Source organism: Corvus kubaryi, unplaced genomic scaffold (assembly GCF_017639235.1).
Source record: "Corvus kubaryi isolate FWS band 111438036 unplaced genomic scaffold, C.kubaryi_AGA036_p1.0 37398, whole genome shotgun sequence".
Lineage (NCBI taxonomy): Eukaryota > Metazoa > Chordata > Aves > Passeriformes > Corvidae > Corvus > Corvus kubaryi.
Genome location: NW_024581137.1, coordinates 2332225 through 2357409, shown reverse-complemented (window position 1 = coordinate 2357409; position 25185 = coordinate 2332225). Strand labels below are relative to the sequence as shown.

Genomic DNA, 25185 nt, shown 5'->3' with positions numbered 1-25185 from the left:
TTTCTTTCTTTCTTTCTTTCTTTCTTTCTTTCTTTCTTTCTTTCTTTTCTCTTCCCTTCTCTTTGCCTCTTTTACTATTAAATAAGATACATCCATTTTTTGGCATCAATATTTAATCTCATTTGGTTTTAATCTCGTTTCTGGGAATATTTTGAACCTTCTAAGTTCTTTCCGGTTTATGCACAGAGACTTAGCTTTCTTTGCTTCTCTGGGTTTAAACCGGATCGTAACAGTCAGCATTCATTTAAAAATAAGTTACTATTCTCCTTTTCATGAATGTCTCATTAAGTCTATTTTGATCATTCCTCTCTTGCCTCTAGTAGCTGTGCTCAAATTCCAGTCCCAGGCCATCACTGTGAGACCCAAGACTGCTGTGCTTACCTGGTCCCATGGATGGCACATAATGATGCCTCTCCACCACCGGAGTTCTGCAACACTGATACTATCAGTTGGCCTTGGTTTTCACCCCCTATAACCACCTCCTCCTCCCAACCCATAAGTACAATCAGTTGCATAGTCAACATTGCAGCGTTCCAAATAATTATATGATGGATGAAAAGTAATTAATTTTAAATTATTTCACTTTCTTTTTTGGCAGTTCTGGTCAGTTCCCAGCAGCACAAATGTCTCTGTCTACACAACCAAGAGACAAGAACCTGAACACATAGAAATTTACTTTTATAAGTTAAGAGTGTGATAATGCTGTGGGAACAGCAGACTTCACTACATCCTCTGGACTAAAACTCCATCATACTGCTCTGCATGGGCTACTTTGTGTGTAGCTTATTGCAGTAGGAATACAAAAGCAAAGGGCTCAGTTCAGGCAAATGAGTCAGTGATTGCAATGCAAGAATGTACATATGCTTACAAACACACAGATACTACTTTCCCTTTTATAGGTGTAAATCTGGAATATGCACATCCTCTGACCTCTGCACATATTTCAGATCATCATTTTCTCTGAAACAGAGATGAAAAATATTTCAGAGATGGTAAAAAATAAAGGATTTCACTACTGAAAAATTCTTATTTGTCACTTCAAACAACAGGCATCACAACAGCATGTGACTTTGAAAATTCATAGGTAAAAGTTATAGCTAATGCATGAGATTTCAAAATACGTAACATTAGAGGATTATAAGTTTGTGCATTTGTTGCTAGGCTGATATAATGCTGAAATTCATTACAGAGAGAATTGAAGATAGATATTTATGACAGCTGGTTAGGGGTCAGTAGCTCTGACCAAGGAAGCTGTGACTGGTCCGGAGAGATGGTCCCAAAAGGAATTGCCTTCCTGAGGTCCAGTGTCTTCCCTCAGCTGCTAGCTAGGAGGGCCCGTGCAGAAGCGCTCGTGATTTCAGCTCAGCTCTGCAGGGCAGCCTCCAGGCCAGACCAGAGAGAGACAAGAGGCTCGTGTAGCTGGTTCCGCATGAAGTAGCTTTATTGTTAGTCCATACCGCTGCGAAGGGGAGGCTAGGGACAAGCTCTCTCTCTCTCTCACAGGGGCAGAGGGCTAGCTTTATAGGGATACAGGGGGTGGGTGTCAGAGGCTAAAGGCCAATGGGTTACAAAAGATCTGCATAGGGTCTCCCAGAGGATTCTGGGTCTGTCTTCTTCTCGCCATAACTGAAGAGTAGCTGCCTTTCCAGGGAGTCCCGCTGGGAGATTGCTCAATCTCCTTATCTCAGCAGACGTCCCTCCAGGGCAGTGGTTGGGCATACCCTACAGATATTTATCCATTTCTTGGTTTTGCATCTGAGTCAGATTAGAGCCTGGGATACACACAGCTGTTATTTTTGCTCTGACCATCTTGAGCACTTTGTTTCTGCATCATCTTCAAAGTCTGCCCTACACATTATCATGCTGCACTCTGCGTGCTGCCTAGCAGCTCTGGCTAAATAGAGCTGTCTATATAATCTCGTAATATTTTACAAGATCTGTTTCCACTGAAGTGTCTCTTGACTATATTTAATTATTCTAATAATACACAAAAGCCTGCTAATATTTTACATTACATACTTTCAGAGTGATCTGGTTTTCATCTTTCTATTAGAGAAGCACAGTATATAAAAGTAGAGGAAAAGCAAGTCAGCTGAAACAGTTTCCAATTCTTTTCTTTTTAGAAAATATATTTGACAATCTCAAAGAAGAAATGAGGTAAGATAAGAGGCTGCACTACTTTTAAATACCAATACATTGCTATGAAACTGTCCAAACCATAGGACTGAATACTTGGGCTTCATAAATATTATTATTGACATATGGTGAACAGGCAGGCAGATTCAGCTCTCTCTTCATGTTACCAGTCAGACTATAAAGTCCGATATCCCCCAAGTATTTGTGCAATATCTTGTTCTCCTTTATTCTATAGTATTCAAACACAGTTTTGTATTCAGGAAGAAGTTCATGAAGAGTAAAAGTTAATTCACTCAAATACTAATTCTTCTGTGTAATTTCTTACATAACTTGACTTCAGAAAAATTGTCCAAGTCTTTAAAACATAGGTAACTTAAAACTGTATCCAAGAAAAGAAGAAATAGTGCAAGCTGATGAAAAAGGAAAGATGATTATACCCCTATAATCTACCCACTATATCAAACTGATAAGTTTAGACACATCCTTCAGTTAATCTCTTTATGAGAGTCACAGATGCACCAGGTTAAGTATTCACAAATGTGGTCATATCAGAACATTTCCAGTAAAGATATCTTGCCTATCAACTCAGGCGTAGGAAATGCCTTGTACACAAGCTTCCATCTGCATATTAAGAGCTAAATCAATCTCCTATTTTACTCCTGGTCATGTGGCATCATGGCAACAAGTATGGTAGGAATAGAGGAGAGATATCCTGAGATCTTCATAACCCACAAAGGGTTTCATTAAATGAAAATAACAGCGGTCTTCAGTACCTCCTCCCCAGCTGCCTCTTCTCTCTCTTTCTCTTTCGTAAAAGCTAGTAAAAATCTAACTCAAAGAAAAGTCAATCCTCTAAAGATTCAGTCTGCATAGTGGCCTTAACAAAAAAAGCATGAGCCAAAGGGAGAAAGGAAACTAGGAAACAGCAGAGAGGTGACACCTTCCTCATGTCACCAGTGGACATTTCCGAAGCCTGTATTGCCTTCCGTCTCTTGATATGCCCTGAAAACAAGGGACTGGAGTGATACAGGTTAGATAGGGGCATGCTGGGATCTGCTGTCACCACAGCAGCACAGACACAGCAAACCATCGCCAGAAGCACCTTCATGACCAGCTCCATTTTCCTTTCAACAACAGCATGATTTCTGTTTGCAGACTGTTTGTCGTTTACTTACTGTACTGGAAATAAAAATGCCTCCTTTCCTTCTTCACAGCTCTCAACAACTTTTACACAGCTCCAGTTACATGGGCATCAGCTGATGGGGGAGAAGTACCTACACAACCTTCATCCTAATCACTCCCCTCAAGAGCATGTAGCCAATATCAAATCAGTCCTGCTTTGACTAGAGTCACAACTGATCTGCAACAATTCTTTGTGCAATGCCAGGGCGGCCCTGTCTTCATCTTCAACCACCCATTTGGTAGCTGAGGCAAGAACAAGCCAGGGACAGCAATGCCCTAGAGGCCTTCCTGTTCTCAGACTAAAAACCTCCCCTCCAAGCCCCAAGGACCTCCAATCCAATAGACTCCTCTTATCACCCCTGCGCAGGAGCTCAGAGGATGCCAGGCCCTGTCCTTCCCTTTGCCCCTCTTGGCTACTTTTGGGTGTTTTGGCAAGACTAGCCAATAAGCAATTAAAAAACAATAGTAAAAAATAGCACAAATTTTAAAAAAAGATCTAGTAAAAAGCTAACTAAAAAAACCCTATTTAAGAAACCAAAAAACCACTCTCCCTCCTTATTTGGCATTTTTGAGACTGCATGTGGACTCCTGTCTCATCCTGGACTCCCCAGAATAAGAAAGACACTGCTATACTTGGTGAGGGACCATTCCAGCACCTTTGAGATGGCGAGTAGCTGGGGCACATGACACATGAGGGCAGGCAGAGGGACCTGCTGCTGCACTGTGCATTTGGGAGAAGAGAAGGCTTACGGTTGGGCCTGACTGGTGAGCTTCCAGTACATTTAAATCATTTCCCTGACCCAATACCACATAGGAAAACCTCACATTTAGCTCCCACATGTACTTCACTATTGTTAATTTTGCTATCTAGAAGAGCAAGGGCCTTGTAAAAAAAATAAATGTAGAGAAAACTTAATTTCCCCTGGTTGCATCCCCACTCTGTGGTAGGACACAAGGTATGGGTACAATCTCTCCTTCCTTCTTCCTGAGTCTTAGTGATCAAAGTGTAAGCACATTCGGATGCAAGCATTCTTTGCCAATGTGCAGAGTAGATGCACTGCATCTTTAGTTAATGAGACATGGGAGGAAAAATGCTTCATCTAAAAGGTAGAAAGCAAACACAGAAGCAGAGCTTTGCTGTGAACACTGTCTCTATGGAAAAATAATGTTTCTGTGAACTCCATAGCTCCTCTGGTTTTAAGTTCTTTAACCTCACAGCCAGTAGGTAGCAGGCCATGCTGTCAACTATCTTTTTACACCTTGGTTTCTAATCGACAGATTTATTTGGTTTGTTCCCTCATGGAGCCATGGAGTTGACTGGCAGGTATCCAGCACAGCTTACAGGAACCCACACTTGCAGCAAACCATGGAACACACTAAACTGATAGGCCTGGTGCACCTCAAGGAATTCATTATCAGCTTTGCTGAACATAAATAAAAGCATTGGGACTTTTTCATATACTTTGCTTTGGTTTGGTTTATGGGGGTTATTTTCGGTTTGGGGTTTCTTTTTTCCTTTTTAGCCTGCTATATTCTCCCTCTCAGAGTAAAAGAAGACCAAATCACTCCAACGCTTACTCATGTATTTTCATGTCCTTCCAGGTGTCTGTTTTTTAACACTTGCCTTGCTTCATTGTGCACTGAGACAGAATAAAAAACCCCATTTATTCTTGGTGCATCACAAGCTAAAATTAAATAGCAGTCACCCATACAGGTGTTCTTTTTCAGATCAGGAATACAAACCAAGATTGCTTTGTTTATACACTCCATTATGTCAGTTTATGGAAAGATAAAATCAGAGGTAATAAAGATCATTTCAGATGTGTATGCATTGTTGTTTGCTTGTCCTGGTCTGGGCTGCTACTTCTGGAGGCTTATTAATAATCTCACCCAACCTGTTGGGGGAACAGGATGGGATGATATTTCCCAGCCTTTCACCTCCTTCTACCTCTTCAGGGCTAGCACATCACTTTTTGAGACTGTTGAATTCCTTCTGGATGTTAAGACATTATATTCTTGTTGCTAATTCTGCTATGTCTCCTGTGTACAGCTCTACAACATGTTTAGAATCAGGGCTGAGATTGCTAGGGAGGTTGCCCAGAGATCTATCCTGGGGGTGAAAAATCCTGAGTGGCATGGAATGTGGAAGGATATAGGCCAGATTTTGAAGAAATTCCCTAGTCCAGTGGTTTGGAAATTTCCCCCTGAACAAATACAGAACTCAGAAAAGGTAGCAGAATATTTAAAGGAAAATTACAGTGGCAGTTTCAAAGAGGGGCAACTGATTGCACTGTGCCAGGCCCTGGATAATGCTTATTCCATGCTGCTCATTACTGCACAGCAGCACCTACAGCTGGAGGGGAAGGGGAACAAATCAGCAGACACTCCTGTCACTCAAGCTACAGCTAAACCAGAAGGGCAACCTAAACCAGTAGTAGCCACCTGTTGGGGTTTTAGTTAATCTTAGTTTTTTCCTGTTAAAGGAATTTTCTCCCATATGCATGTTGCTAGGGGACAAATAGCTGTACTTAAGAAAGACAAAAAGGGGGGTGGGGCGGGCCTGGCTACTCCTTTGTTTACACCTGGGTGTGGGGTTCAGTTCGCTCTCAGCGTCTGGAGAGAGAAGCTGCAGTGAAAGGAGCTGCTGGTTCTTCTTTTTCTTTTTGGCTGTTTTTCTTTCTGCTGGAAACAACGCCGGGATCCCAAAAGCCGCTTTCCCTGCCTTGCTGGAGGCCAGGCTGTGGCCGCCCTGCCCCGCTGCTGCTTCGAGCTTTCGCTGCGTTGTAGCCGTGCTGTCCCTGCCTGCGTGGGCCTCCGTGGGGTTCCCCTTTTGGATACATCTCATCTGCCACCTGGGATTTGTGTTTGTGCCTGCCGCTCCAGCCTGCTGCTCTAGCCTGCCGCTCCAGCCTGCTGTCCCAGCCTGCTGCTCCCGAGAGCCCGGGATCGGCTGCCCAGGGGTTTGTGAAGCCTTTGTTCCATCCCTCCCACGATCCCAGGGCACCAGTGCCGCGTGCTCCCCGAGCTCGCTCCGGAGCGCCCCCTGCAGCCGCGGGGGAACCATCGCACCTGCCCTGCTCACCGGGAGCCGCCAGCGCCCCTGCCGGCTGTGAGCGGAACTGCACCCGAGGGGAAAGGGCCTGACAGCCGAGAAGGCTGGGACTGGGTTTGTGTTTGCTGTTACTGCCATAGTTATTGTTGTTTTGTTTGACTGGTTATATACATATATATATATATATATAGAGAGAGAGAGAGAGTAAAGAAGTGTTATTCCTATTTCCCACATCTTTGCCTAAAGGCCCTTGATTTCAAAATATAATAACTCAGAGGGAAAGGGGTTTTATCTGCCACTTCAAGGGAGGCTTCTGCCTTCCTTAGCAGACACCTGTCTTTCAAAACCGAGACACCACCCCTGTCCAGAGGAGGAAATACAAGACCAAATGCATTTGCCTGGTAGATGATGACGGGGAGGCAGAACCCTCACAGCTAGCAGAGGAATCAGAACTGGAAGTAATCATCAAATCCCTATCCTTAGAAAGTCTATGCAGTCTGCAGAATAACCTCACCTGATGAACGGGCAAGTGTATATTGAGCTGGGTGATACAAGTCTGGGACACTGCAGGTCATGCTACAATTTTGGACGGCACTTGGGATTTCTGTCGTGCGATGTGGGTATCTGTTGGAGCCCTGGGTTTAGAGAATTTAGGTTTCTGGGATATAATTATATATATGTGTAACAGTATGGAGGATTTGGGGTGTAGATTAGCTCTTTTTCATTTCTCCTTCTTCTTCACAAATCTGAGTGCTCTGTTACTGGGTCAAAAAACCCGCACTGCAGATCATGAATAGATAGTTAAAATAAAGTAAAAACATATACATTATAAGTAAAAACATATTACTTGGTATTTCATAATTGGTCGATTTGGACTTTAAAAGGCCTTGAAAGTTAGAACTCATGGCTGTTTTCCACCCTGTTACCTTGGAGGCACATCCCTGTGCAGCTCTGCTACAGATAAGAAATAATAAACATCAATTAGAAGAAAAGCCTGGCATCTCCTGTGTTTTAATCCAAACTCTGAGTAAAAGAACTCTCAATTTCAGAGAGACAGAAATGGCAAAAAAGAGACAGAAACAAGAAACAGAAAAAATTAATAGGTATCAACCAGGGGATCACAAGAAGGCCCAAACTCTCAGCCTCTGGATGCGACTCTTAGCAATTGTGAAGGAGAGATACCTTTGCCAAGAACACCCCCAGCTGCATCAAGGCCCGTGGAAAACCACCAAGCAAGGAATCCAAAGCTTGAGAGAACTGGCTGTGATAGAGGTAATTTTCTCAAATAATGACCAACACACAAGAATTCCACACCCTGTACAACATTTATGTAGTTGAAACTTACACAGCTTGGGACACAAGTGTACTCGCACTTCCTAGTGATGCTGCAATGGAATGAGGAAAATAAGACAGCAAGTACTATGGCAAGAAGGCTACAAACATATGAAGACACTGTCCACATCCCAACCTGAGCCCAAGTCTCAGCCTTGGAAAGAGACCTGACCGAGTATATGTGGAAATTGGAAGAGAACTGAAGAGAGGTATCAGAGAGCCATCAGAAAGCCATCAGAAACTCAGAAAGGAGCTTAGGGAGGGCCTTTTCCATGTTTCACCAGTACAGACCAGAATGCCTGCTATCTGAAGTAGGTGTTCCCCAGCTAGGGAGAGGGAGTACACCACACGAGGCAACCTTTTGTCCTTTGTGAGCATGGAGAAGACATGAGAAGATGGGATGAAAGACCCACTTCCGTCTTAGCAGCACGGGTACATAAACTAAAAGAATACTAACAAAGGAAACTTGGCAAGAATGAATTTAGCTCCAGTTTCCTGTGAGTGTCTTCCTAGGCAGAACAGAAGTGAAGATGACATGTCTGATCCCCTTGAAGGGACCTCCAGAATGTATGCCCAGGGAGTAAATGATAGCCAGAGCTAGAGGGGCTCTGCCTCTAGCCTGATAGAGACATGGGAAAATTCTGTCTATTGGATTGTGTGGATCCAATGTCCTGGCACATCAGAACCACAAAAACACAAAGCTTTGGCTGACACTGGCACGCAATGTACTCTGATACCATCATGACATGGTGGGGACAGAACCTGTTTCCATTGCTGGGGTGAGAGGGGGGCTCAGCAGCTGACTGTTGGAAGCTGAGGTGACCTTGACTGGGAAGGAATGGAAAAACTCTCTATTTTGGCTGGTCCAGAGGGTCCGTGTATTCTTGGTATAGATTACCTCAGGAGTGGTTATTTCAAAGACCCAAAAAGACTTCGTTGGGCTTTTGGGATAGCTGCTGTGAAGACAGAAGACATTAAACAATTGAATACCTTGCCTGGTCTTTCAGAGGACTCTTCTGCAGTAGGACACCTGAGGGTTGAAGAACAGCAGGTACCAATTGCTGCCACAACAACGTACCATCGACAATACCACACCGACCGAGACTCTAAGATTGCCATCTATAAGATGATCTATGGAGATCCAGGGAGTGGTCAGCAATACTTGCTCACCATTCAATAGCCCCATCTATCCTGTGCAAAAGTCTAAAGGAGAGTGGAGACTGACAGTATACTAATCATGACCTGAATGAAGCCAGATTGTAAGCCCTCTCTACCTTGTGACATAAGAAAAATTATTTCATGTGGGGCCTTGAACAACAACAAGACTTTTAACAGATCAGACAAGAGATTGCCCATGCAGTAGCCCTTGGGTCAGTCAGGATGGGACAGGATGAGAAGAATGTGCTCTACACTGCAGCCAGGGAGAATGGTCCTTCCTGGATCCTCTGGCAGAAGGTACCTGGAGAAACTCAAGGATGACCTTTGGTTTCAGGGATACAAACGATCTGAGGCCAACTACACCCCAACAGGAAAAGGGATCTTAGCAGCTTATGAAGGGGTTTGAGCCAACTTAGAAGTAATTACTACCAAAGCACAGTTCATTCTCACACCCTGACTACCAGTGCAGGGCTCAATGTTTAAAGGAAAAGTGTCTTCCACATATCATGCCACTGACGCTACATGGAGTAAGTGGATGGCTCTCATCACACAGCAAGCTTGGATAGGAAATCCTAATCACCCTGGGTTCTTGGAAATCATCCTGAACGGGCCTGAAGGTGAGAATTTTTTACTATCATCTAAAGAGGAACATGAGTAGGTGACACAATGCTGAGGAGGCCCCACCATATAACCAGCTATCAGAGAGTGAGAGGCGATACACTCTTTCCACTGATGATTCTTGCTGTATCACAGGGTCTAATAGGGAATGGAAAGCAGATGTACATTGCTGACCGGATAGAGAAAATGATCATGGAAGTTCATCATGTGCCTAAGAGCCAAGATGATGATGAGAATCACAGCAATTAACACATAGATCGGGCTGCCAAAATTAAAGTGGCTCAGGTAGATAAAGACTGGCAACACAAGGGTGAATTTTTTCTGGTTTAGTGGGCCCATCAAGTCATCAGGGAAAAGGAGATGCAACACACCAATGGGCTCGTGACCAAAGGGTGGATTTGACCACGGACACTATATCCCAGGTAATCCATGACTGTGAGACATGGGCTGCAATCAAGCAGGCCAAGCAGGTAAACTCCCTGTGGTATGGGGGGCATTGGTCTGAACATAAGTATGAGGAGGCCTGGCAGACTGACTATATTACACTGCCACAAACCCACCAAGGCAAATAGTACGTGCTCACAATGGTAGAAACTACCACGGAATGGCTGGAGATGTACTCCATGCTTCATGTCGCTGCCCAGAACACTATGCTGGGCCTTGAAAAACAAGCCCTACGGCAACATGGCACCCCTGAGAGAATTAAGCAGACAATGGGACTCATTTCAAAAATAGCCTTAAACACCTGGTGCTAGAGATCAATGGTGTTGAGACCATTGAGCGGGTATATCATATTCCATCATGTACCAGCTGCTGGGAAAGTCACATTTAAGAATATGTAGAAGGCACTGTGCATCACATAGGATTTCACAAGTTGCTTCCTCTCCCATGAAAAAGACCATGGGGCTGGAGTGTTCTTGTCTAGCACACTAGGCTATTTTTAAATTATCACCCCTTGAAATTCACTAATCCAGTAAAAACAGAAAACTGTCATCCTTTAAACTGTCTGCTATTAGAAAGTTAATCATGGGCTCGTTTTGGCAGATAAATCATATATTTCATGAGGCTTATTTTAAATTGCAGCTCCTTAAATCTCCTTGGCATATATAGTAGACGGATCTATGCCGCCTGGACTGAATTATGTTTTGCATTAAGTCCCATTTATAATTTCCAGAAAGGAAGTGTTAAAAGTAGATAAAGGTTATATTTATGCTTTAGGATAAAGAAACAGCAGGCTAGCTCTCACTCAACTACATGTATACAAACTGTGTCACTGTGATACTTAGTAACTATATGGGAGTCAATTTGTATACTATAACCCAATGTCACAAAGTAGAGTCTCACTATCAGAAGTGAAAACTGAAAACAGGAATAAACAAGACAAACACCTTTTAACATTCTTTATCTTGTAGCATAGAAATACTAATATGTAATAGACAATAATGCATATTGCTATTAAAACAATGTAATACCAGTCTGTGGTGATGCTTTAATATTCCTAGGCAGCTGCCATGCTCATTTTTACCTCCAATCATCCTTTGAGAGATTACATAAAATATTCATCTCTTCATCATCTTGCAAAAGACGATACGCCGCACTAACATGGTGATTTTCAAGCACAGACCGGTCATTATATAGAATGGCTGAGTCTGACCTAGCATTTAAAAGAAAACATAGGAAAGGTTGTTTCTTCCCTGTCTAAAGACATTCAGAAGTTTTCCTTTGATCAGCTACAGCAATTAAGTCCATAGAACAGATATGAGCATTTTAAGTGTACTTGTAATACTTTCTTAATTGCTGTTACTCAGTAAAAGAAACCTAAAGATCAAAGCACTGCAAAATCTATTTCACTAGATGAGACTCATGCAACTTCCTTTTTAAATACTTGAAAACAAGTGCTGAAAGCTGTGAGAGATATGTAAACTTGGAGTAGAACCATGAAGCTTTTTCCCAGTTCTTATGTATGTCTCTCTGATATTAAAGTCTGACTGTACCCAAGTAAGCAATTGCAAGATGTGACTAAATACTGTTTCCAGAACTGGCTGTAAGCAAGATATAACTGAACTGATTTCTGACATCTGTGCGCTAGACTATGCTATTTGGAAAGGCAATTGCCAGTGGAACAGAGTAAGACCAAAGGTACTTCATGCCTGATCTTAAGCCCTAGAGAAGAGATTTGTGATTGATGACTGGATAAACTGGTCTGTAGATCAAGAAGTTAACACCAACAGAGGGTGAATAAGTTTTGTTACAGTCCTCACTAAGAGCTGCTTCCCAGAGAGCACTGTATATTTTCATCCTCTGACACTTTACACCCTCTGATGTCCAATGTTAGAAAAATTGAATTATGACTGTCCTTCCTTGAATATTTTTATAAGTATTTGGAAAATACAGCAGATCCCTAATTCCTGTATGCATGAAGTTGTAAGAAGAGTAGTGTGGCTTCACCCAGAATAGAGATAGAGAGATTCTTTCTCCATTCCCAGTCTTTATTGTGCATATGTGTGCTTTATCCTATAAACCATTGTTGATGCACAGCATGATTCAGCTAACACACTACAGACATCTGTTTTAATTACAGACATAATCTAATTTAGTTACAATGTTAGAAATGCCCAAGTGTGCAGTGTCAGCCGAGGACATTTAGACATTTTGTCATTGCTACCAGTACCTTACTATTGTCAAAATAATACACAGATATTAGATGCCCAATTATCACTGAAACTAGAGACTTCATAATCTTTGCACAGTTCTAAATTTTGATGCCATCTTCATCTTATTTTCCTCTCTTCCACCAACACCGGTCCAGTCTAGTTTGTGATCAGTTAATTACTCTCCAGCAATTTATGATGCTTTAAAAAAATATTTCCCCACTCAAGTAAAAATAGTATGTGTAGTGTTTGTATCCACTGATGAATGCAACAAACATGGTTGAATGCCTGATTTATTTTGTTAATGTTTAATTCTACAAATTCAACAAGGAGAAAAAACTGTAAAATTATAGTATCTCCTTCAAAACTTTATCTTCATCGAAATACATCACTCTATACAGCCATTTGTCTTGAAAACTTTACATGGAAATATTTTTGGACCTTTCTTTTTCCTGGTTATTGATATGAAACAATGCTCAGGAATCTAGAATACATGCATTCTATTATGAATGTTTGAGCAAGAGAAAATTAAATGTAACCTGAGGAATTGAACTTTCCTCCTGTAACACTTGAAAGAGTAAGTTCCTGCACTTTTCTAAGGTGGCTATGCTGTTATTCTCCAAAGGTTTCCCTCTCCATTTCCGAACCCTTCATCACGATTTACAGTGGCCTCACCGTGTCTGGATGTGAAAATTGTTGGTGGTTCCAGTGTGCTCATAGTCATGTACTGCAGCTGCAAAAATCATAGCGAAGATCTCCAGCTCTGTCAGCCAGTGCTGAAAAGAGATTACAGTACAATCAGATAAATTGTAATTTTCTCAGGTTTTTGTCTTCTAAGATAAGTTATTTCTCCTCTGTTGACAGTCAGTCTTGCATGCATACCTTTCCCCTGCAGCCTGTCAATTGTTTTAAAGCAAACTTCTCTGGTTGATACATAAAAGCCAAACCAGTGTTCATCCTGGACCTTCATCTAAATAAATTGAACTCAGCAAAATTGTTTCAGGAGCTAATTAGGCTTAAGGCATAGCAAGGGGAAACATATGCCCTTCTGAAAGAACAATGTTTGAAGAAGTCAAACAAGGAAAACTCAAGAAAATCAAGGTTCATCAAGGGGAACTTGATGATATATGTGCAGGTAACCACATACCCCCAGGGTATGTATTTTCAGTTCAGTTTACCTGAGTAGCAGAGACTCAGGTGCAGAAGAATGACACTATTTTCCAGTGGACTAAAAGTCTTTGTCACTCACTGAATCATGAGGAGAACAAGGAAGATACCCTCAAAAGATGTACATCTTGTTATTTATTTATTACTTTTAAAAACACTTGAGAAAGCCCTGAAGTTTGTGGGGTTTTTCCTAATTCCCTAGTCAATGCCTTTTTACAATGCTTAAGTCCCTTTTGCCTTAAATTTATAAATTATTCAGATGGTTTTAATAATTTTTATCTGAGTCAATAAATCATTTTATTGTCTGGTTTTCCACTGGTAGGCCACAAGGGAGTGTTGTTAACATCAAGCACTTTGGAGTCAAAGGTTTTAGACACTGTAGAAGCTGTAAATATTTGTATGAAGTGCTTAAATGTACTGCATTTAGAAAAAGCCTTTACCACAGTGATTGTCAAATACTTCTGTAACACCTCACTGTCAACCTGAAAACATTTTGACAGGCATTCATATACAAACTGGCTTTTAAGTCAAAGTCTGGCAAAGGCACTAAGGCTTCCAAAATCTATTCTAGACATCTACTATAGCTCAGGGACCACCACTGGTGTGTTAAGCATGTGCAGGGAAGCACAGGCAATAACAATGGGACTCTGCACACAGAAATCTGTCCAGCTCTTCATCTGCATTTCATAGTCATCTCTGCAAAACCAGTGAAGAATGGAGCAAGTCTGAGTATTAAAGATCCCCTTACATTAAAGATGTAGTTTGAAAATATAGCAGAGAGATATTTTGCACAATGTTACTGACTATAATCAAGGTAGTTCTTGGTTTGGGTTTTTTTCTTTTTGGTTTTTTTTTTGTTTTAGAGTAAGAGAGCAAGGAGGGTGAAAAGTACAAGAAACTATCAGAAACAGAAACTACACTGCTTTCTCATATCTACACAATTGATCCAGGACATAACTAGAGAGCACTGATGGTAGAGAAGTCTGTCCAATTTTGTGTCCAGGTGTGACTTGTGAATAAGGAATGATTTCCAAATGATTAAGAACATTAATTCAACTTTCAAGCAACAATTTCTGGCAACTGCAATGGGGGGAACAAATGGAACTAGGGTTTCCAGGCTACATGTCTAGATCTGGACTTTCATTGCTAACTGTGATCTGCCATTTCTATAAAGGAGAGACTGCAAATGATAGAAAAGAATCAGGGCACAAGTGCTCAGTAATAGCCAGAGCAAGCCTGTATTATGCATGCAGAACTCATCCAGGACACATTGAGCTAGTCCAACACATCCATTTCAGACCTCCTGGACAGCATCTGACAAGTCCCACACTAACAAGATCTCATGACCCAAGTCTTAAAATATCACTAAGGCAATGAGTCTTAGTGTTTGAGGTCTCCTACCTTGTTTCTTAAGACACATACAGGAGAAGTGCTGACTTGCATACCTTATCAAAGCATTACTTGTTGAACAATTTTGGGTAATGTAGGTTTTCAAACAGGGTGTATTAGATCTTATTATTAGCAGTATCTTGTATTAGCAGTATTAAGTATCATAACAGCATTTGAGGAAGATCACTCAATAAAACTGGAATTACAGCTGTGAACTGTTGGTAATACATAAAGCAGTGTAAGTAGAAAAAAGTCAAAATAGGCCTGTGAGTAACAGGAGGGAAGTAATTGGAACCTATCACTCTCTTTTTTCCTGCCACCAACCTTGCAAGAGAAAGCAAACAAGACAGCAAAGAGACTACAGAGAATGGATGCAATCTCCATCAAAGTGCTGACTTTATATTTCACTGCTTTGTGGTGGATTTCATCTTGGAAACAGCTAATTTTTAAAGAACAAAGCCATCAAGAACATCAGGGAACTGCCACAAAAGATGAAAAGAGCAAGGAAATGTGAATGGTTTTGATTTCTAAAGGGCTGACAAAACCAATCCAGAATAAAACCCTATCAAACTTGATGTGATGGTAGGAGGTCAGAAATGGCCGGGGGTAAAAGGCATGAAATACCAAGTATTGGCTTCCAGACTGAAAAAAAAGAGGGCAAGGAAGCATGACTGTCTTTAAAAAATATACAATAAATGTGAAGCATTAGCTACTAGGGTGGCTCATTCGAATGTAAACAAAAGGATTGATATATATAGAAAGAAGAAGGAAGAGGAAAGAGTAATGTTTCCAAATCTAACAAAAAAAAAGAATGGATTTCCAAATTGCTACAATGTAAGTAATTAACTAGTTTCCTTCCCAAGAGTTTCTGAACTTTTATTCCAAAGTAGATATTATTTTCAAAGCTTATGATAATCTGCTTACTAATAACAATAGACTAGTGGAGAAGATGATCTCACTTCCCTTTAGTACTAAAAGATGTGACAGAAGTCCTGTACTTTCACAGTTTTTCAGGTCTGCTACAGGAAATAGTCTCCTGTAATTCTTGTCAGTATCAGAGAAAAACTTCTTAAGCTTTACAATTTTCCCATCATTGTCCAGGTTAAAAAAGAAATAATGGTATTTAAAAACAGTTATAAAGATTAATCAGAAAACAAACCCAAAGAAAGTAATAATCAGAGCTGAATTACAGAGTTTAATAAAGGAAGAAATGAAATGAGCAAAAAGTGTGTCAGCTCTTGGAAGCTGTTCCTGCACATCATGCTTATATGCCAATCCTCTATGAGATAAACATGAGATTAATTCCAAATCCTCTTTCAACATTTGGTCTATGAAAGAGCCAAAAACATTGTAGTTCATACAGTAAAGTATAACAAACTAACTCCAAAGCATCATTCTGAGGGAAAAAATAACAGGAAAACTAATGAAATTTCAGGAGATGAGAGGGAAGAAAGATTTAATTGAAAACAAAATAAAACAAAAATGAGGGATGAAACAAAACTCTTCAGAGAGTTAATAAATAAAGGGGGCATGACAAAGGCAAATGAACCTTTGTCATGTGTTGTTTCTGAATGTGTAAAGACAAACCAGAAACATGTTTCTTACATTTAGGACCAGAATAAACTTTAACTATATAGACTATTTTTTTTAAAAAAGCATTTTTTCCACATTACAAATAACTAGTTAGCAAGAAAAATGAGGGTTTTTTTTCCTACTTTTGTATATAATTTTTTCACAAGTAGTTTTCATCCCATTGGTGAAGAATTAAGCCAATGGCCCTAACACACTTCTCAAAGCAATGTCTTGTGTTCCAGCATGCCCAGGTTGCTTGCATAATTATTGTAGAAGTGATTAACTAAAGAACTATATATACTACAGTAATGATAACATACTGATGTGAGCAAATCCTGGAAAGAGGAAAATGCCCCCTACATTTCTTTACTGTGTGTGAACATACTATGCATGTAAGAAGCAAGCCCTGCTGTGAGCAGGACATTAGGACTGATGACTGTATGTAGATACAAAAATGCTGCTAGCAAGGATTTTCTTGCTAGTTTCTAAGTCCGTGAGAGATTTTTCTCTCTCACAGAAGAGGTAGCAGAGTTATGTAAACAACCAAGCCACCTGCAACCTTGAAAAGTCTTGTTTATGGTATAGTAGAAAAATATTTTGACAATGGATGTTTTAGGATTTTAGCCAATCACCCCAAGGGGTGGCTGATCCTTTGTCCAATTAGACTATGAAGAAAAAAGTCTATAAAAGAGTTTGTAAAATAATTCAATCAATCAATCTTGCTGCACAATTCCTGCCTGCTGGATCTTCTCTCCTCCTCCTCCCTATGGCTGCGGGACACGGTGATATACCCTCAGGCCCAGGCCTGCGGTAATAGATGACCTCTAGGGTCATCCTTTCTCATTTTCAAACTACATTAATCTTTGCACTTTGAGATTGGCTGTATAGTTCAGGGAAGGTGAAGTGAAAACAGAGAAAAAGAAAAAAAACTAAAACTAAAGTTTAAAAAAATATTAAAATGAGAAAAGCATAGCTGAAATGTCACTGTTGGCATGCTGTGAGTTTGTGGGGTGATTTCCTATTGTACATATTAGATCCTAAACCAAATTACAGCTAGAATTTGGGTGTGGGAATGATTAGTCCTTGGCAATATTCCTGGGAAACAGACAATGCTCCTCTGGACTACAACTCCATCATACTGCTCTGCATGGGCTACTATGTGTGTAGCTTATTGCAGTAGGAATACACGGGCACGGGCTCAGTTCAGGCACTGACTGCAGTGCAAGCATGTACATATGCTTACAAGCACACACATTCTAGTTCCTCTTTTCTAGATAGAAGTCTGGTATGTGTACATTCTCTGACCTCTGCACATATTTATACATATTGCACATATTCATTTCTGTAAAGGATAATAAAAAATGTTTTTATAAATATGTTAATGGCAAAAAAAGGAGAGTGGCAAGGAAAATCTCTGTTCTTTATTGGACATGGTGGGCAATATAAGTTACCAAAGGTGAGGAAAGCTGAGGTACTTAACACCTCTTTGCATCAGTTTTCACCAAATAACACATGATCAGGACAACTGGTCTCCTGAGCTAGTAGATAGGGACAGGGGGCAGAATAGATCCCCTGTAACCCAGGAGGAAGCAGTTAGTGACCAGTGGAGCCACTTCCGTGCTCACAAATCTTTGACACCAGGTGGGATCCATCCTAGAGTGATGAGGGAGCTGGCAGAAGAGCTCACTAAAGTGCTCTCCATCATTTATCATCAGTCTTGGCTAACCAGGGAAGTCCCAGATGACTGGAAGCTGGCCAGTGTGACGCCCATCTGTAAGAAGGGCCAAAAGGAGGATCCAGGAAACTACAGGCCTGTCAACCTGACCTCAGTGCCCAGCAACATTATGAAACAGTTCATCTTGAGTGATCACATGGCACATACAAGGTAGCCTGGGGATCAGACCCAGCCAGCATGGATTTAGGACTAGCCAACCTGACCTCCTTCTATGATCAGGTGACCTGAGGTAGATGAGGGGAAGGCTGTGGATGTTGTCTACCTGGACTTCAGCAAAGCCTTTGACACCATCTCACACAGAATAATCCTGGAAAAGCTGGCAGCCCATGGCTTGGACAGGTGCACATTTTTCTGGGTTAAGAACTGGTTGGATGGCTGGGCCCAGACAGTGGTGGTGAATGGTGCTGCCTCCAGTTGGTGGCCAGTCACTAGTGGAGTCCCCCAGGGATCTGTGTCAGGCCCAGTCCTGTTTAAAATCTTTATCATTGATCTGGATGAAGGGATCAAGCCTACCATTAGCAAATTTGCAGATGACACCAAGTTGGGTGTGAATGTCAGTCTGCTGGAGGGTGGGAGAGCTCTGCAGAGAGACCTGGACAGGCTGGATCCATGGGCCAAGTCCAATGATACGAAGTTTAACAAAACCAAGTGCTGGGTCCTGCACTTTGGTCACAACAACCCCCTGCAGCACTACAGGCTGGGGACAGAGTGGCTGGACAGTGGCCAGGCAGAAAGGGGATGCTGACTGATGGCAGACTGACCACGAGCCAGCAGTGTGCCCACGTGGCCAAGAAGGTCAATGGCATCCTGGCCTGGATCAGGAATAGTGTGGCCAGCAGGACCAGGGAAGTGATTCTTCCCCTGTACTCAGCACTGGTGATGCCACACCTTGAGTACTGTGTCCAGTTCTGGGCCCCTCAATTTAGGAAGGAAGTTGAGATGCTGGAGCATGTCCAGAGAAGGGCAACAAGGCTGGTGAAGGGTATGGAACACAACTCCTATGAGGAGTGGCTGAGGGAGCTGGGGTTGTATAGCCTGGAGAAAAGGAGGCACAGGGGAGAGGCCTTAGCACTTTCTACAACTACCTGAAAGGCAGGTGGGGGTGTGTCTCTTCTCCCAGGCAACCAGCGACAGGACAAGAACAGTCTTAAGCTGCACCAGCAGAGGTGTAGGCTGGATATTAAGAAGTTCTTTACAGAAGGAGTGACCTGGTATTAGAATGGGCTGCCAAGGGAGGTGTTGGAGTCACCATCCCTGGAGGTGTTTAAGAAAAGACTGGATGTAGCACTTAGTGCCATGGTCTATTTGATAAGGTGGTGTTAGATCATAGGTTGGACTCGATCATCTCAAAGGTCTTTTCCAATCTAGTTGATTCTGTGATTTCAGAACACAATTTCCTCTGAAACAGAGGTTTGGTTTAGTTCGTTTTTGGTGGGGTTATTTTGGGTTTGTTTTTTACTTTCTTTCTAGTTTGCTGCATTCTCTCAGAGGAAAAAAAGTCCAAATTTCTCCATCATACTCATGTATTTTCATGTCCTTCCAGTTCTCTCTTTTTTAACACTTTCCTTGCTTTATTGCACTCAGACACAGGACAGGAAACCCCATTCAGCACTGGGGCATCACAGGCTAGAATGAAATAGTAGTCATTCACTCGTATCTGAGTTGCTGCTAAATGACTACCAGATCAAAAAGCAGCAAGATGGAAAAAAAAGGGAGTTCCGAACATACATAGAGTGAAAGTGAGTGTCCTGGGTTGCAGTGTATTCTATTACCATCCTCATGAGCTGTTGAAATCAGGTGGGGCAGTGTTTCCTTGCCTCCTCCCTCTAGACTATCTTTCTGTTAATGGCCCATCATTGTCCTGCTGCATGACTCAGAGATAATTCCCTCTGGACCATCTTCTGTTAATGAGCCTAATCAACACCTGGCCTCATGACTCATTACCCCATTGTGAGATGCTCCACCCAGAGGGAGGAACCAAGCCTTCCATCCTGGATATAATCTGAGATTCTGAACATCACAGACAACCTTTCCACTGGATTTCCAGAGGACAGGAGCTACATAGCCACCACTGGACCTTCTGAGGAAGAGCAGACCCTCTTTCTACAGGATCACCATGTCAGGAGGACTGCAGCCACCATTCTACCGCATTGCTACCACCACCCTGACTAACAGGGTGCCAGGTTGTATCCTGACTGTCAGTTTAGCCCAGTGTTATCCACCTTTTTTTTTTTTTTCCCCTCCTTTTATTTCCGTATTAAATTGTTATTCTGACTTGGTGTCTCCCACTAGTTTGTTTTCAAACTAGCACAGTTGGCTATACTTGGGTAGCTGTTTTGATCCAGTAACCTTTTGGAGCAGAGTGGCCCCAAGTGAAAACTGTCCTCCTTCCATGGTTTGAGGAGAAAAAGGGAATCCATTTCCTCACCACTGGAGTACAATTCACATTACTCAACATTGCACCTGTTCCTACCGAATACAACTTGCAGTGCATTTTCATTAACAAATGGTCCTAAAAACAACAGTGACCAATTAGTATCTCATAGGAGGTTTTGAGTAGGTAACTGCACTGAGTGTATTAGCTGCAATTCTGATCTAAATCCTTTTTACTTCAGGTGCAATCAGAAGCAAGTGACACAACTTCCATCAGGATCAGGCTGTCCGAATCAGCTGTTGAGACAGACAGCACCTGACTCCTTCCAAATCTGCTTCTCATAAACAGCAGTGTTTACTGCTCTAGTTGCAGTATGACTGCAATTCACATGTGCAATCTACATTCAACAGAGGAGACTCTGGATGTTTACAGGAGGCAGGGGAGCATGTGATTCCTCAGGGAAGAGTATCCAGTTCTGTTTTCAGAACTGAAAACAATAACTGTGTGGCAATCAAGGAACTGCAGAAAGGCAGATCATGTGCACAAAACATAGTTCCCAAGTGTGAGCAGCTCTACAGTTGTTGAAACTGGTCTAAAAGACATAGCAAGCGCTGCACTATGCCTTGTTAGCTTGTACCTCTCTGTCCTATACTCCATCACCCAATATACACTGGTGGCAGCATTTTTTCAGGTTTCTTACTGAGCTGCACAAAAAAAGGTATCATCAGCATACAATGATCACCACAAGTGACAGACAATTTGTATCGTGGTTTTCTATAGCCTACCGAAGGCGCTCATTGCATGAAAAAGAGCGTTGGAATTTTGTTGGGCTGAGACACGTGATTTTTCCTTATCTCTTTTTCCAATGGCTCCAAATACAGAGTTTGCAACAACTGGGGAGTGTTCAAGAAGGCCTGAGCTGCAGTAAGAGCCTCAACATCTGCTGACCTTGGTTCATGTGTCTGCTCTGCACTACAAAGACTCCATGACCTTGGAACTGCACACTGGTTAGTGAAAGGACTTCAGCAAAATGAAGTGCAGTAGAACAGAATTACATGTATTCAAGTACCAGCCACTTTACTTAAGTAAAGTAAGTACCACTTACTTTACTTACTCACGCTAGCTGAGAGGTTTTTGTAAACCAATCCTTTATCTCGCAGGTGCAAGATTGTTTTCAGTACTGTTATGATACTGACTGGATAAATATTTTGAAATGGATGCTGTAGGGTTTAACGAATCATTCTAAGAGGTGGATGGTCAAAGGACCAATAACCTTATGCCATTCAAGTGAACCAGGTTATATAAACGAGTTTGGAAAGGAATAAATAATTCAATTTCCTCCTGGATCGAGGTCTGTGTCGTTTTCTTGCCATCTCTGGTACAACAGCGACATCTGGTGACCTGTGATGTATACTACAACCGCACCCGAACTTAGAACCCCAAAGACAAACCGAATCTTTCTAGGAGGTACGTGCCCTGCCCGGGGATACGGGGAAGGGACCAGCCAAGGCGATAGCGCTGGCTGCAAAGACCAACCCTAGTCAAGGCACCAGGGTATTAGACAAAATCTGAAAAGATGGGAATCAAATCCAGTAAAGAAAGCACAGTACTTTCTGCTTGGAAAACTGTATTAACGCTCACAGGAGCTACCATATCTGAGGACGCTCTGTGTGATTTGTTACACTGGGCAGCAGACCACGAGTTTTCAGCAGACCCTGACACTGTGTTCAGCCTAGAAGCTTGGCAACGGCTGGGGGATAGGTTAATTTACAAGATCGTGTACAGAGACAAGAACGTAGTCGATTTGGTCCGTACCTGGCGTTCCTCATTTGACATACTACAGCAGAGGACAGCGGGAGGAGAAGGAAAAGAATTACCCAGCTCTGAGGGTAGGGGTTCTGAGGGGGACGAAGGGAACTGAGCTATCAGAAAGTGGAGAGACTCAGGGCAGCATAGCTGCCGCGTCTCCAGCACCGCCGGAACTAGCAGGAATTGTAGAGACGGTTCAGAGATCCTATCTCTCTCCATGTGCCTATGTGCCCTCTATCTACCCCTCTCCCCGTGATTTTCTCATGCCAAAATATCCCTCACCTGCGGAACAACTTGCAAAAATACCCGAACAACAGAAAGGACTTGCCGAGCGCCCCCCGCCCTTTGCTCCTGCGGCCTCTCCCTCCTCCGCATTGCAGATGTCCGCGCTGCCTTCAGCTAGCGCTTGCAGGAACTGTCATCCCTACAGCCCCTCCAGCTGAGATCCTACCACATACAGCTGCGTTGCTTCTCTCGCAGGGGCCAGTGGTGGCACCGCTGCTTGAAACGCCCGCGCCCCTCACCGTTCTCGCCGCCACTCGCCCCCTGCAACCATCCCTGGCAGCGCCACTCAAAACCCCCGCGCTGCTTCTGCCGCAGCCATCTCTGACAGCCGCTATAGCGGCACGGCCAGCCCCGCCGGCACATGTCTTTTTCCAGTATCAGCGCACCTGGTGCATGGTTTTATTCTGCGCGGGTGCCCGCAGTGCCCAGTTGTTCTGGGCATGTGCCCACAGTGCCCAGCTGTTCTGCACACGCGCCCGCACCCGCATGGCCTCCTGCGCATGCACTCGCATCCAGGTATCTTTCTGCACGTGCATCTGCATCCGGGTGGCCTCCTGCACAGAGGCAGACAGCACAGCTGCCACAAATGACGGAGCCATTCCTTTTGGCGCGGCAACTGCGAGTGCTGCAGGAGGCAGCAATGCTGCTGTTACAGGTGACGGCTGCTGTGCCCGCACCCCCGGCACGACCCGGGAAGGCTATGCCAACTGGCGCACCGCCGCCCGGGTTGCACCGGCGTCGTCCACAGCGCCAGCTATGATGCTCATGCCAACGGCGGTGCCTGCACGGACAGCAGTGCTGCCACAAGCGACAACACCCCAAATAGCACTGCTGCAAGTAGCTACATCACGACCCCCCACACAACCGTCTACAGCCTCTGCCTTTACGTCTCCTCTGGCCCGGCATCCATACCCTGCCCGCCTCCCTCATCTGCATTGGAGCCATCAGAAGTCCCCCTGCCTGACGAAGCAAGCAGTGATACAGAGGAAACACCTGCTCCACAGTGGAAGACTGAGGCATTAACTGGACGCCGGCAAGGGCAACCACCCTTGGACACTTCCAACATGTCAGATGACCGTGCGTCCAAGAAACTCAAGGCATTTTTGGGAGTCAGTTAGACTGTGAGCTCTGGAGGTGGGAGACTGGGATTTAATAGAGAAAGTAGGGATGCCTGAAGATGCAGGGGGAGCTGTGCAGGATCAGATGGTTGTTACAGCACCTCAAGAAGGTGTACCAGTAGATCAAGGTGATAGTGAACCCTCGCAGGGGGTTATCCAAGCCTAACCTGTGTCTAAGGCTATTCTAAATATGGGTCAACCGGACAGGCATGACGTTATTGCCTGGAGATTAGTGCAGGATTTGCAATCCAAGGTAGCACAATATGGGCTCGGTTCTCCTGAAGTCATGCAAGTTATTAGAGTGTTGAATACTGATCTGTGGGAGTGTGTCTTGTTTGGTTCAGTCCAGGTCTCCCCTTTGGGTTTCATATTACTGTACCATCCCAGTTTATACCCTCCTGGTTTCGTGTTCAGAACCCTGCTTTCTCTATTTGTCTCCTCCCAGACCCCTGCCAATCGCTCCGGCACCCCTCCCAAGCTTCTAGAAAGTTCTGGCAGGGGCGTCGAGTGATTGGTCTTGGGGGGAGGATCCCTCCCTTCCTTTCCCAAGATAGGTTCCCTTGTGTGTCCCTCATCCCACAGACCCGTCCTTCTCCTTCCCTGATTCGATGCTGTTGTCATCCCTCCCCTGTCACCACCCCCCATAAAACCCCTGGCAGGCGCATTCAGGGTTGCTCATTGCTGGACACCCCCGGGGGGCGAGGTCCCCTGTTCGGAGACACAATAAACCTTCCGGATTTCATCCACAATTGAGCCTGCCTCCTTCTTCCACCACCTGCCTCTATTGCCGCGGTCCTGTGGAAGGACCCACGAGCCAGACCTCTGGTCTCCCGGATTCCAGAGGCTGGTCCCCGCAGCCTCCTGCGTCCAGAGCTGACCGGGCAAAGTGGGAACTGCTCCAAAAAGGACGCAGAGGCACTGATCTGCTTGCTCCGTTCAATATTAAGCATCTAGGTCAGGTGTTATTTCAACCTGTGCAATTTATAGTTTTTGAGAACAACTGGAGAAGGATGGCTGAAGAGACTGCAGTAGGGAATATGCAACTGCCTCCCAATGATCCCAGACATGCAGTTGGAGTAGATGCCCTTATGGGAACTAATTACTTTGCTAATCCCGATCTCCAAGCTACCTGGCATCCTCATGTCCTTGAACAGGCTCAAAGGATTGGTATGGGAGCCCTATTAAAAAGCATAGACATGGCTGCTACTAAAATATGACATGTGAAAATATCTCGGGGTAGAAAGAGCAATTTTTATCCTTCGTGGAAAAAATTGCTGCGGCCCTCGAGAAGATGAGACGTTAAGGCAGATGTTGTGCAAACAATTAGCAAGAGATAATGCTAATGATGCGTGTAGAAAGATCATAGATGCTCTGCCAGGGGACCCTACGCTAGCAGAAATGGTCAAAGCCTGCTCTAAGGTGGGGTCTGGGGATCATAAAATGTCTGCTCTGGCCGCAGTTCTGGGGCCTATTCAAGCATATCCTGATCGTGGACAAAGGAAGCCTAAGGTTGAGAGCAAGCAGAAACAGGCTAGACAGAAGCGGAAAGAGAAAAAGGGAAGTGCCCACTGCGTGAGATGTGATAGGCCAGGTCATTATGCAAAATA

At 43.5% G+C, this 25185-nt stretch overlaps 1 protein-coding gene across 7 annotated transcripts in view; it reads right to left on the bottom strand.

Moving 5' to 3' along the window:
* The window catches only part of PDE1C (phosphodiesterase 1C), a 333742-nt gene that overhangs the window by 52052 nt on the left and 256505 nt on the right, over positions 1–25185 (bottom strand). For 6 of the 7 annotated variants that reach the window (XM_042044344.1, XM_042044341.1, XM_042044342.1 and 3 more), the window contains 2 exons: positions 12805–12905; positions 11004–11132 (listed from right to left, as the gene is read on the bottom strand). In XM_042044344.1, coding sequence (XP_041900278.1) covers positions 11004–11132; positions 12805–12905 — 230 coding nt within the window. The remainder of the gene's footprint in view (positions 1–11003; positions 11133–12804; positions 12906–25185) is intronic. The other variant, XM_042044345.1, reaches the window with a different exon arrangement.